We start from the raw sequence: 16,901 nt of genomic DNA on the forward strand, positions 1-16,901 counted from the left end.
AAAAACGTTCTTCAAAGTTTGACGCCCTCTAGCGGTGTAATCTTAATGGCTACACTTGCAAGATTTCAATTTTTATGGCAAAATTTCGTGACTTTTGCCAAACCTGTATATTAAACAGAAGCTGGATCCGAACCTAAATGTAAGTTTCAACTTGATATCTGTATGCGATTTGAATTAACGACGAAAAACTTCTAAAACGTTCTTCAAAGTTTGACGCCCTCTAGCGGCGTATTCTTAACAACTACATCGGCATATTTTTAACTTTTCTAAAACCTGAAACTGTGGTCTATCAAATAGTTTATGTGTCATTTTGACGTATCTGTCAAAATAACCGAGCAAAACGAAGAACATAACCAAATTGCAATTTGACTGTAGGGTAAAAATCAAAGTAAAATGGAATGACGTAACCACGGACGTAACTGAAAGGTGAACGTTTTGAATGTGACAAATGAAAAGGCAAACGTCATATTCACGATTTTTGGCAAAATTGTATTTTGCCTGATTGATTTGATAAAATATTATTATTGGTTACCCTGTAAGTTTCAGCTTAGCATCCCCAAAAAAACTTTCAAGTTTTAGTATAACCCTGAAATTTAGTTTGTAATAACGTCAGCCATCGCTGACGTGGTTAAGTCGATTTTTTGTCCACAGTGAGTGCTACTTTCCAACTCGAATCTATAGAATTGTGACAATATTGACGTGGTTTGGTCGATTATTTGGTCTAGAGATGCTTTAGTATTAATTTGCTTCCTCTAAACAAATTTTGAATAAACCACCATCCACACATTTCAATGGGTGACACAGAGGACATTTAAAAATATCGTAGCTTATCTCCAAAAACTGCCGTTACAAGTGGGTAGAACAATAACAACGCGAAAATAAAATCCAAATGGTTTTAAAGCAGGTTTTTTAAAATTTAAATGTCCCAGTTGCACTATTTACATTGGGATTTTTTTTGGCACCACACGGATTTCCTTGTCTGCTCTATTTACAGCTTACTGTGTTAGTAATAGATCTATATTTATGCATTTAGCGAAAATAAAATCAAAATGGAAGAAATATGGTTGATAAATGCTTTCTATTTCGCGACCAATTTATCACGAAATGTTTAAGGCGCCTCCATTATCACAAAATGGCATCATTTGTTTAACTAAACGAGTGCATTTTAAACTCAAGTTGCCAGTTTTTGTACAATACAAAAGTTCACCTCCATATACAATATACACGGTGATCATATAACACAAATCAAATATTTTCAGTCGGGAACCAGAAGAATTACATCAGGGGCGTACTAGTGTATTTTAAAACCTTAATAACATTTGATTTGCTGAAATATTAAAATAATGAGAATCGTGGGAAGAGGCATTTCGGTCAAACCGCTGCTATGAAAACAAGAATACCCATGACACTGTTCACACAAAATATTGCTGTTTTAAATAATTAATCAATTAATTTACCACCCGCAGTTGTGTAAATACATTTAAAGGTCTGCACAGGCAAACGGCGTAGATAAGCCGGTGACATATTTGGGTGTTAAAACCAGTGTTGCCAAATCTGGGAAATTCGAACCACATTTTCGAGGTTAGGAATTTTAAAAAGTTGAAAATCACCAAAAACTACAAACAGAAGAAATAAAAACTTAATTTAGGGTTGTTTAAGTTTATTATTGCGAGAGAGAGTGTTGTTATTGCGAGACCTTCGTAGAATTTAAGATTTTTCTTCACCAAACTGGAAAACTTGCAACATTTGGTGGTAAACAAAGGCGGAAAGTTTCAATCAAATTTTGGCTTGAGAACAACAACAACATTCAATTTAAATTATCTGGAAAAAACATTACAGATAGGTGCATTCAAACGGGTCATTAACAGCCCAATACCAACGTTTCAAGAATTATTCCATAAAATTTGCAAGAAAGGAAAGGCAATGTGTGTATCCTGGGGACTATTAAATCCTAAAGCAGTGTTTTAACTTATAACAGAATTGTTGGTGTTTTAAGAACTTGCTTCTTGGTTTTGTGATTAGATTGCTTATTTATTTCCTTTTGTAAATTTACCCAGCTTAAAATACATATCAATTTGGTTTTGTTGTGTGATTTATTTAACATGTTTTTTCAATTTCAGTTCAATTTATTGTAAGAGCAGGTAGGTACCTCAGTTAAAGAAATTATCTAATTTTATGATTGTTTATGAAGAAAACTAGACTAGTTAGATAAAAAAGAAACTTGAGTGTACTTTTTAAAGATTTTATTTGTATATTTCATAATGTGTAAATACAATTAAAATAGTAATTTAACCTACTATCTGATGGAAAAGTATTTAACAGTAGCACCATCTGTTTCTAGCCTTATAGTCAGAGAAGATATGGCAAAATTTATAAGGGCTAATTCTGCAAAATAATGGCATTTGATCAAATTTACATATTAAGTAACTTATATCTTTCTAATATTACCTGAAACTTACTAGAAATTTGAACACTCTGCATATAAATTTTGACAACACCATTATAACCATAGCTTCAAACACCTTTTGTTTAGAGTCTTTTAGAGCAATTGATAATGGGACTTTTTAAATTTGGACCCTTTCAAAGCATGATAAGCAAACTCCAGATTAGGCAAATAAAGGTACCTGAAACATAAGCTATTTAGTATTAGCAGCTTATTAATACCTCTACCAGAGTCCTTTTTATAATATTAGGTAAATCACCTTGTCAGCTTCTGCTAAATACACCTTTACTCTGTTTCTTTGAGAACCACTGGCTTGAATAAACTTGGTTTTTGTAGTTTTCTTGTAAAAACTCTTCTTGGGAGTAAGTAAATATATGGGCTGTTTCATTGTGACAGTGTTTTCTATTAGAAAAGGCATCCTTTTCTGTTCCACAAACTCTAGTTCCTTCAGAATGTTTCACTGGGCCCCTTGGTAAAGTGTATTAAGAAGGTGGCATTTTGAAAACTGACTACCGAGACACACACACATTATCTAGTCTCACACGTAGTATCGCAATTAAAAACAAGTTAAATCAAAATACTCCTTAAAATATTGTAAAATTTATATCAAAAATAAAAAATGTCTCTTTGTTTACTTTTTGTCAACAATGGCGGCCGATTTTCCGATTAATGATGACGTAACTGCCACGGGAAAATAAATGAACCATACATGTAAAATGTACAAGTAAATGACAGATGTGACGTGAAGCTAGTTCCATATGTCAAAACTGTCAAAACCGCTCTATGAAGCTATAAAAAAGCATGCTCAAATGCCATACAATTCTTTTTATTTTAACTAAATGTGATAGATAAATTCAAAGAATTGTTAACACTAGAATAAGTAAGAAACTCATTGGTGTGGTCACATGATTCCTGAAAGTACAAAAATGTGCTTAACCTGCAAAAACAGTGTTAGTTACATGAAATAGTGATTTTTAACATTTTTTTCAATTATGTAAAATGTTCTACTGTCAGACTGTACTATTTGCAGAAATTAACACTAACATCATTAAACAAATTCTTACCAAACTAGTATTTGTAATAGGACATGAGAGAAATACATCAAAATGTTACTTTGTTTAGCTTTTTGTCAGCAATTACTGACAATATGACATTTTTAAGCTAAACGTGAAGTTGTTTTACCCATTTCTGGGTTTGCGCACCAGTTTTTCTACAGAAAAACGTTTTCAAGTCCCTGTAAATATCCAAATGTTTCACACATTGTTGTTTATCAAGTTAATATTTGCATATTATTTCTAGAATTGGGCTACCGCCTATTTTTAAGCAAATATTACTAACAAAATTGTGTGGTAATAAGAAAACTTGATAAGATATGTAAATCCCCTGTACAGATGTTAAAAAAAGCAAAATTTGTGATGAGGTTTGTCAAAATAAAACGATTTAAATTATTGGTTATTGAGTTAAAAAATTTTTAGTATTTTTCTTTCATTCAGTTTGATTTAGTGCTCTATGGTGGAGGTGGTAGAACATCACATATTTACTCCATAACATAAAGAGTAAAATTTGTTATGTATAGACAGGTCTTCTATACCTGCCACAGGCCAATTAGTCTACAAACACAATTTGCAATAATTTTTCTTTTCCCAGTTGTAGTAATTTAAAGTGCCACGCCCACGCCCACTTATTAACAATATTGTAGCATTGTCACTGATTGGCAAAAAGGAAAACAACTACGAAATTCATTCACTCTTCCATGAAGGCGATCAAGTCTGGGCTGGTTTCAATTAAAAATGGACAAATCGTGAGAATCACTATGATTATATGGGTTTGTTCCACCTGATCTTCTGATGCAGAAGTTTTACTTGATTTTCTAGTGTTTTTCCATGCGTTTTTCACATACACATAACCTGTCTAATACTAAAGAAAAACTGTGCCTTAACTCGGTTTTCTTCAATTTGAACGGTAAAACAGCAATTAACAATTTAAGGAAATAAGTGGGAGCAGTAGGTCGTTAGTAAAAGGATTCGGGGAAAAGTCGACTTATAATTGAGGATGTACATTACTTTTTCTATAAACTTCATTAGTGTTACAATCCTATTTTAATTACTTTCAAATAGGATCTGTAGGTGGAGCATCTGTAAATGGAAAAAACACTAAAACATCACAACCCATTTCTTTCTTGAGTTACTTTGCTTCATTGTCACAACTTTAGAAAACTTATCATCCATTGTTGCCAAAGATTGTCTAGTCCATCTACTGTGTTAGTTGATCACCCTGTATAATAGTACGTATTTATGTTTTAAGAGGAAACAATTGAGAACAAATTGGTAGAGGATAAAAAAGGTTTATTTGAGCATCCTGTAGTCTGGTTCGGATTTTTGAGTGATGATGAGACACCCGTATACACAGTGTTCCAGTAAAAAAGTATGTGTGTTTGACATCACCACTTAAATCTAGTCATTTGGTGAGTGATATGAGCTGAAAAGTAAAATTTTCGAATTTCACGCTGTATCAAAAAAAATTATTTCAAAGCGACTACAAAGTGACAACTTTACAAAAGTGCCCTAAGACCCAACACCCTGTAAATTTTCCTTAACTTGTACTACCTGGTGTCTCCGAATTTTTCAATACGTAGTGGAATAAGCTGTCAAAATTTTATTAAACCTCAAATCAAAGTCACGTGATGTGTCTTACATATTTCAAGTTTATACAATCATCTAAATTTAATTTACTAAATTTTGAAGGTCACGTGACTGTTTTTGACAGATGTCAACTGGCCCTTTACAATGCTGCAAGTTCAAGATTCCATAATCAAAAGTATGTGATGTGTCTCTTACAATTTCAGCTTTTACAACTGTCTAAATTTGATTTACCAAATTTTCAACGTTTAAAGTACATTTTAAAAGTCACGTGACCGATTTTGACAGGTGTCAACTGGCCTTTACAGAGTTGCAAGTTCAGAATTGCATTATCAACGTCACGTGACTTGTATTTTTCAGTTTCAGCTTTCACTACTGTCTAAATTTGATTTACCAAATTTTCAACGTTTAAACTACATTTCAAAAGTCACGTGACCGATTTTGACAGGTGTCAACTGGCTTTTACAGAGTTGCAAGTTCAGAATTGCATTATCAACGTCACGTGACGTGTATTTTTCAATTTCAGCTTTCACTACTGTCTATATTTGATTTACCAAATTTTCAATGTTTAAACTACTTTTTAAAAGTCACGTGACTGATTTTGACAGGTGTCAACTGGCTTTTACAGAGTTGCAAGTTCAGAATTGCATTATCAACGTCACGTGACGTGTATTTTTCAATTTCAGCTTTTACAACTGTCTAAATTTGATTTATCAAATTTTCAACGTTTAAAGTACCTTTTAAAAGTCACGTGACTGATTTTGACAGGTGTCAACTGGCTTTTACAGACTTTCAAGTTCAGAATTGCATTATCAACGTCACGTGACGTGCATTTTCCAATTTCAGCTTTTACAAAATTAACAAAGTTAGCTATGGAATAAAAATAGGACCTATACAATCACCTTGTATACACCTAAAAAGTGAAAATTTCGAATTTTACCCAGTGTCTCAAAAAAACAACAGCTATGAAAATAACACTGTCACTGAATTTTGAAGCAACTTAAAAGTGAAAAGTTTACAAAAGTGTCGCAAATATGGGACACCCTGTAAATGTTTTATAGTACTTTTCACCACTAAACCAATAATTACGACAATTAAAATTTTCATTGATACCGTCAGTAGGTATACAAAGTTTTATAGGATTTTTTACCAAATTGTAAAACAACTGACACCTCAATGGTTGAAATAGGTTAGGTTAGGTTAAACCACTATGAATTAGTAAAATTCCTCAGCCAAACTAATATAAGACAACCTATTAATAAATTTAATTAAGCTAGATAATGTGGTGTTTTCATTTAGATATTATGAGAGAGAGAGAGATTAAAAATATTCACAACATTGTATGGTGTTTTGCAAATGATGTAAAGTGTGCGATGTAAACGTAGGTAGTTTAAATCAACTGTCACTATCATATGATTTTTGTTTGTGTACTGTCAGCTGTTCAGAGACGACTGCGATGAAAATTTGTCCTAAATTCGGACGATAATCAAACTGATAATTTTTACGTAACGAAAACAATAAGGTGGCAACGAACTAGAGTAGAGGCAGAAGAAAAAGAAAAAAAAAACGAGAAACTTGAGCCGTTTCCGGCAGAATTTGCACTTGTCACATGCCGGTAAAAACTCACAAAACAAAAAAACCCTCACAACACACATAAATACAAACTGTGGGAACTATAAATAGTTTAATGAGAAAATCTGCCGGTTCTCAAAATGGCAACCTTCTAAAGTTCATTGTTCCCCGGCGACGATGACGTTTTCGTCACATTTTTCGCAACAGGTTAGCGGTGCCACGAGGTGGCATTTAAATGGCCACGAAAACTGGGATTTAATTAAAAGTCCCCCTTATTGTTTTGGGCCGTTTTAATGTAATTTTTCCAGACAAAAAAGTGACAACACTGTCTACTGTCAAAAAACCACACTCACCTCCAACATCCAAGTAGTGACTACCCTCCGCATAAACGGTTGAATGTCATTCTGAACTTTAACAAAATAATCACAATTCGGTAGATACAACTTTTCGTCGGCCAGTAAGTTTTTAATCACCCGGTGGTCTTTAAAGATCGCCTTGTCCTTGACGGCTCGTATGCATTTCGTTGACGGTTCCCCACATTTTAGATCCATAATACAATATTTTCACCGTGTCTAGAGTCTGCACAACGCGTAAACACATCAACTTCACCAGCCGGTGCGCTTATTATTATTACCGCACAGACGGGTCGGTCTGATAGTTTTATAGAACGACGACTTGCGGGCGCCTGCGCCCTCTGCCGCTCCTTTTGACACCTACCAGCTGATGGTTATTTAGGGCTTGAATGGGTATTACCATGGTATTACCTAAGACTCGGAATTTTCATTATTGAGGTATTCGAATATTCGGTTTTAGTCATAAACTCGATTATTCGAATATAATTCAAATAGTCGAATATTCAAATACAGTGTACAGGGTGCTGCATTTTCGATGGTTTTACGGGGTACAGAGAAAACGGTGATACAGGATGGTCCAGTTTTAAATGTCAATAATTCGATCACCATTCGATAAAATAAGTTAACATACATAGAAGTAATTTTCCTGAAAAATGCTTCCTAAGGAAAAAATACAGTCCATAAAAGTTTAGTTTAAAAAATCGGTTTCTTGTCACAACTGTCAGACCGCAGGAGCAACATTTTAATCAAATTTATAACAAATATATGTGCAACTAATACTCATTATGTGATGTTAATGACGTTTGTCGAAACTGTCCAGTGATGTAAATACAGAAAGATGGTTTCCATTTTTCTGCTTTATTCTCTACTACGTCACTGTATATTTTTCAAAAATATTTTTTTACTTTACTTGTTCAATTTGACAAAATAAGTATCTCTTATAAAATTCTGATTTGAAACTTTGTTTACGAGATAATTGAGTTATTACGTTCAAAACAAACCCAACCCAACTTAAAAGTTTTCTTGAAAACAGTGAAAATTCACTTAAGAAGCTTAAAAAACGTCTTTGTAGATAGTTTTCATAGTTTTCAGACAAATTGAAAGACTTTAGTTTTGAAAATTGACTTAAAAACCAGAAAATTTACTTTGAAACGGTGAAAATTGACTTCAGAGGCTTAAAAATTGTCTTTGTAACCAGTTTTCACAGTTTTCAGACAAATTGAAAGACTTTAGCCTTGACAATTGACTTGGAAACTGTGAAAATTGACTTTAAAGGCTTAAAAACTGTCTTTGTAGTCAGTGGTTATAGTTTTCAGATAAGTTGAAAAACTTTAGTAGTGAAAATTGACTTGTAGCCATGAAAAACTACTTTATCTAGAATTTTTGACTACAAATTCACACATTTTAACCTTGAAAATTGACTTGGACACCAAAAAGTGACTCTGTACCAATGAAAAGTGACATAAAAAGCATAAAATTTGCACTTAAAGCAAGTATTCATAATTTGAAAATACATTTCAATATTTTAGTCTTGAAAATAGTCTTAAATACAGGACATTAGATTCATGAAAATTGACTTGAAGACTAACTTTTCAAGTTTTCTTACTTTGCTTTATATTTTCTTAGAATTCTGGACTATTTTTAGGGCTTTAAAACTGCTTTCAGCTTGGAAAATCAAGTACCTATTAGGGTCATCTTCACCAAGTTTTTGACATAGCAGTGACTTAAAAAACTATTTTAACATTTTCCATACGCTTAAACATGCCATTTCACGCTTTGTCAGTATTAAATTGACTTCTAGACGCTTCACTGTGATTTAAGACTGAAAAACCGAATTTTAAATTATTTTTTATAGTAAAAGTTATGTTTCAGACTCTTCATTGATGAAAGTAAACAATTTTGGCATTAAATGCTACGATTTTAGTATTGAACGCTAATTTTTAGAATTAAATTAGTCCGGAAATTCGGACTGTTGCCAGTGTTTAATTGAATAAAAAAAGTTTGAATTGAATAATCAGTTTTACACTACCTATAGTCAAAAAAATTGAACGCCAGGAAACATTAGTCCAAAAATGCTGTTTTTTGACTATTGAATATTTAGTGTCAAAAATTAACTCGTAAACCTCACAGATGACCATATTTGAATACTTTTGAACCATTTTAAAGTAAAAAACGCAATAACCCAAGTAGAGATTTTTGTCAATTTTGAATAACATCACAGACAAGCTAATATACCTATAACATTGGAGGTTTGTGTCTTCCTTAGGAAGCGTTCTTCAGAAAAATGACATAATGCATGTCAACTTATTTTCTGATGGGCTATCGATTGGTGAATTATTGACATTTAAAACTGGACCACCCTGTAGATAGAAAAAAAGTAGCATACGTGTTCTGATCTCTTTTTCTGAGCTGAGATGACTGGCGAAAAGTGGGCGGCGCAAACTTCTTTTATTTCAAAGATACGGAGGGTTTTCGAAAATTGGTAATTTTTGAACCTCTTCAGTATTTCAATTGCGCTTAAAGTTATCAAAAAAGGAAGAACGGTTCCCGGTAGAAGTTTTCATGTAGAATCCAATAGCGTAGTCAGTTTTTTTCTATTCCGTCTAGTTTCTGACATATGACACTAAGTTACATTTTTTTAATGGGACATCCTATATATTTTTACGTTCTTTAATTCTGTTGATTTTTACCTTTTCAACGGTGTATTACAACATATAAGTTTGTAGAGGTTTGTATCCTGTTATTTTAAAAAAAGTCCTTTGCTAAGCTAAAAAAAGGCCAATATCTCAAACACGCCCCAGGCAATCTGCATAGGTTTGTGTACAAAACGAAAACCGCTAACGCCGCCATTAAAAGTGACATTCTAGGCTTTCTTGTACAGAGGGCGGTGCCCCAAAACATAAGCCAAAATGCAATTTTTTGATGCCAACTGTCAATGAGGATGACAATCAGAAGAATGATTTTGTTTACGTTCAAGATTAGCTGTAATCGGTCTATTTCATTACGCACGCTGAAGATTGCCCGTGATTGGTCTATTTCATATCGCACAGTTGCGGAAAGTCTAGAATTCTGTATTCGTTCAACCGTTGGCAATTTGTTCTCTAAACTGTAAAGGAATGAATCAATATCCCCGTAGGAGTAGAAAAAAGTATTTATTAACATTACAAAAGTATACATTATCATAAATAATTTCTTAACAAACTACACATTTCACATTTTAGGCCATTAGCAGTGTACGAATGTTTGTTTACAAGAATGAGCAATTTTGTGCTTTTTATATAAAAAATCAAAAAAAATAACGTTTGTACCATATTAAACGTACAACAAGTAGTATCCTATAATAACAGAAATACTAAGATTTGTTGTCAGAAACTATTCTTTTCTAAACAATACTACCTATTTTGTATACGAACCCATCTAAATGACAACCAATAACAAGTCAGTAAGAAATGGGGGAATGCAATTATGGACGGACAAAACACAACTCAACTTATTTTTATAATAATTATAACAGATGCCTAAATGTAGTAAAGGATTACAAAAAACTATACTCTTCCAAAATGATTTATGATTAAAACCGTAGAAATCCTTTATCAGCTTCGAAACAGCGCCGTAGCGTCCATGAATCTGCGGGTTCCACGGAATATTCAATTGTTTTCTCTTCTTAACGTTCAAATAGATAAAAATTGCAGTCACGTGACCGTATTTAAGACCAAAATGTTTTTATTTAAGGTCATGTGATCCTGATTAAGATTAAAATAGCTGTATTGCAGTCCCGTGATCATTTTTACCATAAAAAATTTCTGAAGTTTACATTACTGTTTTCAATCATCAAATCGAATCTTGAAGGTCATAATGTTGCTCTGAATGTCACGTGACCATATTTACGATTGAAAAATTTTAAACATCGGTGTGATACTACGGTACTGCTTCGAATTTATGATAAAAAAAAATTATTCAGTCATGAATTTTATACTTCTTTGGTGTAGAAAATGAAAGAGCTGATAAAGGACCTCAAAAACGAAAACACAATCTAAGGTACCCAGGAAGCCCATACGCCTGCTCAAAAATAATACTTTAACCAAAAAAAAAAAAAACGAAATCGTTCACAAATTTGTCCATTTCAATTCAGGCATATGAATTTCCTGGGACGTATCCTAGAATCGGCCCTTTGCCGACAACATATCGTTGTCGTTTAGCATTTGCAAGTCTTGGAATTGTAGAAACTTTTCCTGATTTCGGATGTGCGCGTAATTAGCGGCCAGACACATTAAATAGTGAATCTGAAAAATATTCGGTAATACTCACTCATTTTGGTGGATCATTTCAGCTTACCAAACTCAAAATCACTAATACGGCGGAGACAGTAGCCAAAATAAACATCAGTTCCACTTTTTCCACGTAGTCTTTGCAGAATGCTTTTATGTTGCTTTCACCCTCGACTTTCATGTGTTCTTGTCGTGTTCCAGCGGGAAATAGAAAATCTAGAAGAGAAATATTATCAAATAAATTTCAAAGTAAATTCTGCTTTTCCAACTCGATTTCAACATCTTTTATCTCATTTGATTAGATAAAAATCGACCAAAAATGTGTGTCAGGGATGTAAAATTTCCAAAAATTTATGAAAATTTTTTCCAGAACATTTTCCGAAAAAGAAAATTGGAAAATCTGAAAATTCAAAAAAAAATCCTTTTTTACATTTTTGTACTATTAACTTGAAGGTATTTAGGCAGTTGAGGTTAATTTTGAAAATAAAATATTTTTACTTGAAATTTTTTGACAATTCTAGTTTTTAATTTTTTAAAGTCAAACGGTAAAAGTTGTATCCCATCGAGGTGCATTTGTGGTACAAATTTCAGACATCAGAATATCTCAGGAACGTTTCCTCTAACCTGAAACGTTTCGAAACACGTAACTGAAAACGAGATATTGAGCAAAAACTGCAAAAAACGAGAGTCAACTTTGACGCCATCTAGCGGCTAAACGGGACAATATAGTCGTGCCCGCTCAACGTCACGTGATAGCCCCGTTCATTAGCTTTCTTTTGTTATACGGTGTGTTTATACAGGGGGTTTCAATTAAGCGAGTTAAGGACGATTTTCTGGAAAAGTGCACGAAAATTTAGTCTAAATTAGGGATTGTTTGGGCCTACCATACTAACGGCGACCATTTTGGATTTTCCTCAATAAAAGTGACTTTTTTAACTAATTTCAACCTGGGCAACACAAATCTGACGTCCATTTTGCTCTAAGTGCCACGAGAGATGACCTTGAAATTATGTCAATTTTGACACTTTTTAGGGCGTGGCACCCTTGCAAAATGACATTTTGATAAATGACACTTTACGTCACTTTTGTACTATTAGCCTGAAGGTATTTAGGCAGTTGAGGTAAATTTTAAAAATTAAAAATTTTCTGAAAAAAATCGAAAGGTATCACCCTTGAAATTTCTTGAAAATTCTAGTTTTAAATTTTTTAAGGTCAAACGGTGTATGGTACCAAAAAAATGTATAGAAGGTAAAAGTTGCATCTCATCGAGTTGCATTTTTGATAAAAATTTCACACCTTTAACCTGAAACGTTCCGGAGATATTAAGCAAAAACTGTAAAAAACGAGAGTCAACTTTGACGCCCTCTAGTGGCTAAACGGAGCAATTTAGCCGTATTCGCTCAACGCCACGTGATAGCCTTGTTCGTTAGCTTTCTTTTGTTATACAGTAGTTTTATACAGGGTATTTCAAATAAGCGAGTTATGGACGATTTTCTCGAAAAATGCGCAAAAATTTCGCTCAAATTGGGAATTTCTGCTGGTGAAAGTAAAGCTGCTAGAGAGCAAAAACAATTGAATATTGATACAAACATTTTACATCAAGTAGGCCTAGAATTTGACGTAGATTCCAAAAATCAAATAAAAAACTGGTCATCCCATTTGAAAAATTATAAGTTTGGTTTGTTGCTCAAATTTGGGACACCCTGTATACTGATGGATTATCTAGGAATAAAGTATATGCAAATATCTACAAGATTCATATGTAAAATGGTATTTTTATGTAAAATGAAAATTAAACAAGTTAGAAGGATGTTAAAAATTCATTGAATCACCCTGTAAACTACTCCATTGTATTGTCAATAACTCGGTTATTTTGACAATTATAGAGTGGTTCAATATACCAATTTGTAGCCCTTGAAATTGTCTTTTGATCACCCTGTATACCATACATAGTAGAAATGTAACGCTATCGAAAGGTTAAAGCTTTTATACCGGGAATGTGTTGCCCAGAAGGGATACATTTAGAAATAATATTTTTTTTTAAATTCATATTATTTTGAAAAATGTTGAGGTTAGGTATACAACATTTTTCGATCATCGAATAGTTGGGAAAAGTGGCAATCAAAAGATGCTTTTAGTTTTGGAATATCTCTTCAAATAAGGTTAGAAATAAATAAAAACAAAAAATCAAATAAAAAAAAGTACTCGGAAAATCAAAATTTTTAAAACTGCTTGAGCTTTTTAAATTGCGCAACTTTGCCCCAATTATTTCCGAAATCCCAATGGTGAGGGTCAAATTTGAATTACCCTGTATACAGTAATTCATAATATACTCCTTGAATAGCTCTTATAAAATTAAAAGGTAAATTCTATTAACTTGATACCTTGTTTGGAGTTTTCTTCAGTTATAAACAAATAAGTAAAATGTAAAAACTTACAAAACTGGGTTAAATCAATTGAGTCCTGCAATGAGGCCACTTTGGGATTCTCACACATCTTCCAAAATACTGTAAATATGAAGGTGACTACCACCAAACTGCAGAAAATTAAAAGCCAAGCCACTTGAAGAATATAGGTGATTCCCATAAACTAAAAACCAACTTGATTACAATGATGTAACAGTGTCGAGTAGTAACTTACAATTGCACAACTGAGCCTGCCAGTTACTCTAGAGCCCCAGCCTTTATAAACCTTGTGCCTGGTGGCACCAGTGGCCAGAAAACCTACTGTCAGAATCATGAGCCCCAATGCTCCCATGCAAGCTCCTATCAAGACAAAAGTCATCTTGACTGCTTCCACCCTGTAACACGTAATATTAAGGTTTGATGAACTGATTAGTGTAGGAAATTCCTACCAGAATAATTGCATATTAAATACTTCACTGAACATTAACACGGACAGCGTAGCCCCGCGGTACATGGTCCCGCAAAATATTATCACTCCCAAGGCACACATTATTGTAGCCACAAGAGTTGCGTATGGAATGCGGGTTAAACATTTTTCACAGCACCCTAAAATAAAACGGAAAGTTCTATCAAAATAATTTTTGCTATATTCATGGTTAATTAAAACAATGCCACAAAATCCAGAGCAGTTGACTCTCTAGTCCCTTTTAGTACAAATTACATGCAAAATTTCATATGCTGTCAAAAACTTGGTGAAGATAACCGTAAAACTCGATTTGCCAAGCTGAAAGCAGTTTTAAAGCCCTAAAAATAGTTCAGAGTTCTAAGAAAATGAAAAGCAAAGTAAAAAAACCTGAAAAGTTAGTCTTCAAGTCAATTTTCATGAACCTAATATCAATATCCTATTTTCAAGACTAAAATATTGAAATGTATTTTCAAATTATGAAAACTTACTTCAAATGCAAAATTTAACCTTTTGATGTCACTTTTCATTAGTTCAGAGTCACTTTTTGGTGTCCAAGTCAATTTTCAGAGTTGAAATGTGTGAATTTATTGTTAAAAATTATAGATAAAGCAGTTTTTCATGGCTACAAAATAATTTTCACTACTAAAGTCTTTCAATTTGTCTGGAAACTATGAAAACTGGCTACAAAGACATTTTTTAAGTTTCTTAAGTAAATTTTCACCGTTTTCAAGACAATTTTTAAGTTGGGTTGGGTTGGTTTTGGGTCTTTAAATGTGATAACTCAATTATTTCGTAAACAAAGTAGAATTTTGTAAGAGATACTTATTTTAGCAGAAAAATGAAAACCATTTTACACCACTGGACAGTTTCAACAAACGTCATCAAAATCACATAATAAGTATTAATTTTATATGTATTTGTTCTAAATTTGATTAAAATTGCTCCAGCAGTCTGACAGTTATGACAAGAAACTGATTTTTTAAACTGAACATTTATGGAATGTATTTTTCTTGGGAAGCATTTTTCGGGAAAATGACATAATATGTATGTTAACTTATTTTTTGATGGGCTAAAGAATGGTGAATTATTGACAATTAAAACTGGACCACCCTGTATAATCAGCCCTAAACATCCATCTTTGGATATAGGCCTTCTCTTCTTTCCTTCATGCCTGTCTAATGTTGGCGGTTTGTGTCAATTTTACTTCAGTGTGCTTCTTCAAGTTATGTGACCATCGCATTTGTGGTCTTCCCTTTTATGTTTGTTACTCCACAATCTTCACTGCAGAATATAAGTTTTTCAATGGTATATAAACTTTGATTGGTTGGTTCTTTACTATATGGCTTCTGCAGAGTTTAAACTTATCAGACACTCCTAGGGCCATTATGCAAGTGTCAGAGGCCTCCACAAGTGTCTTAAACCTTCCAAGAAGTGTTTTAAATGGTCATAAGCTTCTAGGACTGTTTTGAATGTGCCACAAGGACTTCTAAATGCTAATGAGAACTTTCTGAACAGTTCCAGAGCACTCTACAACTCTCTTAAACTATCCCAGAACTGTTTTATATGGCCAAGGGCCTCTAGAATCATTTTGAATCTGTCAAAGATCTCTAAGTGCCACTGACAACCTTCTAAAAAGTGCCAGACGCCTCTAAATCTTACAAGAATTGTTTTAAATTATCAGATGCCCTTAGAACCATTTTGCACATGCCAGAGGTCTCCAAATAACACTGCAAACCTTCTAGAAATTGCCGGAGACTTCTACAAGTAGCTTAAGCTTCCTAAGAATTGAATTAATTGTTAAAAGCTTGCAAATCCATTAAGAAAGTGCCCAGGGCCTCTAAATATTACTGACAATCTTCTAAAAAGTGCCAGAGTCCCTTAGAGTCATGTTGAATTTTCCCAGAGGCCTATATACAAGTGTTGTAAGGGCCATTTGCATGATTTAAAGACACCCTAGGCTAAGTTTTCATTTAACTGTGACATTTTGCACATGACCTATCACAGTCACAATGATGTTCTACTTATTTAATAATTCATTTAATTACTTAATTGTTGTTTAGCAGCTATTAACACATTGCTAAAAACTAAATAACCTACTTCCATTGTCTACCCACTTTTTAAATCAAAAAAATATTACATTACATATCCAGCTAGCACACTACTATTGTTAACCATTATAATAGTTGCCAATGAATAAATAATTTGCTTGAGTTCACATGGAAAATAAAGGAATATTTGAGAGGAAATAACATGGTAGAGTAAAATTTACCTCTCTCATCATCAATTGACTCCAAGTAGGTCTGTACAGATTGTAAGCTTTCCCTGCTTTGACTAAAGTCTTTAACCAGAGTAGAATTCATATAATTGAGGGGAACACTTTCTTCCCTATAATTATTGGCCATAGCGTCACAATTTACACGGATAAACAGTTACACACGGTTAACATTGTTGTACTGACTAATTAAACTAGCAAAACAAGTGTAACCTGAATCAAATCAGAAGATAATAAATTAAAGGACACTCAGATAAGCCACACCTTGCGATTAGATAAGACGTTGAGATAAATTAAAGTACGCTACTTACCCATTTTTGCGATATGTTTTCAGTCTTTATTGTTCGGTTAAACAATAGTTTAATCCATCAAAATTTGCTCATCTTTAAACTTTCACTTGAAAAACGGGAAAACAGAGAAAAGTCAACAACCAGCCGCTGTCAAATAAATTTAAACTCCACCAAAATGTCATACGTCAACGTC

General features: G+C 33.2%; 2 protein-coding genes across 3 annotated transcripts in view; both read right to left on the reverse strand.

Annotated features, from left to right (window-relative positions):
- Positions 1 to 7,296, reverse strand: part of CycD (cyclin D) — a 66,864-nt gene extending 59,568 nt beyond the window's left edge. Inside the window, exon 1 of the mRNA XM_081989128.1 lies at positions 7,008 to 7,296. Coding sequence (XP_081845254.1) covers positions 7,008 to 7,205 — 198 coding nt within the window. The 5' untranslated portion in view covers positions 7,206 to 7,296. The remainder of the gene's footprint in view (positions 1 to 7,007) is intronic.
- Positions 7,297 to 10,140: 2,844 nt separating this feature from the next.
- On the reverse strand, positions 10,141 to 16,878 carry M6 (neuronal membrane glycoprotein M6). 2 transcript variants are annotated; one of them, XM_081988859.1, is made up of 6 exons: positions 16,730 to 16,878; positions 14,130 to 14,286; positions 13,916 to 14,075; positions 13,714 to 13,864; positions 11,343 to 11,491; positions 10,141 to 11,290 (listed from the first exon to the last, which is right to left on the reverse strand). In XM_081988859.1, exons 1-6 carry the CDS (start codon positions 16,731 to 16,733, stop codon positions 11,165 to 11,167), a joined length of 747 nt encoding a protein of 248 aa, XP_081844985.1. In that variant the 5' UTR covers positions 16,734 to 16,878; the 3' UTR covers positions 10,141 to 11,164. The 2 variants fall into 2 exon arrangements, with proteins under 2 accessions (XP_081844985.1, XP_081844984.1); XM_081988858.1 differs by lacking the exon at positions 16,730 to 16,878 and adding an exon at positions 16,416 to 16,619.
- Between the last annotated feature and the right edge of the window lie 23 nt (positions 16,879 to 16,901).

Source organism: Ips typographus, linkage group LG11 (genome assembly GCF_016097725.1).
Source record: "Ips typographus isolate SLU linkage group LG11, UJ_Ityp_2.0, whole genome shotgun sequence".
Lineage (NCBI taxonomy): Eukaryota > Metazoa > Arthropoda > Insecta > Coleoptera > Curculionidae > Ips > Ips typographus.

Coding starts and splice junctions, on each gene's coding strand:
- M6 (XM_081988858.1), bottom strand. CDS start 16,548: ATGGCCAATAATTATAGGGAAGAAAGTGTTCCCCTCAATTATATGAAT. Junction 14,076..14,129: donor TTTAATATGCAATTATTCTG/GTAGGAATTTCC, acceptor TACGTGTTACAG/GGTGGAAGCAGTCAAGATGA. Junction 13,865..13,915: donor GCAGGCTCAGTTGTGCAATT/GTAAGTTACTAC, acceptor GTTGGTTTTTAG/TTTATGGGAATCACCTATAT.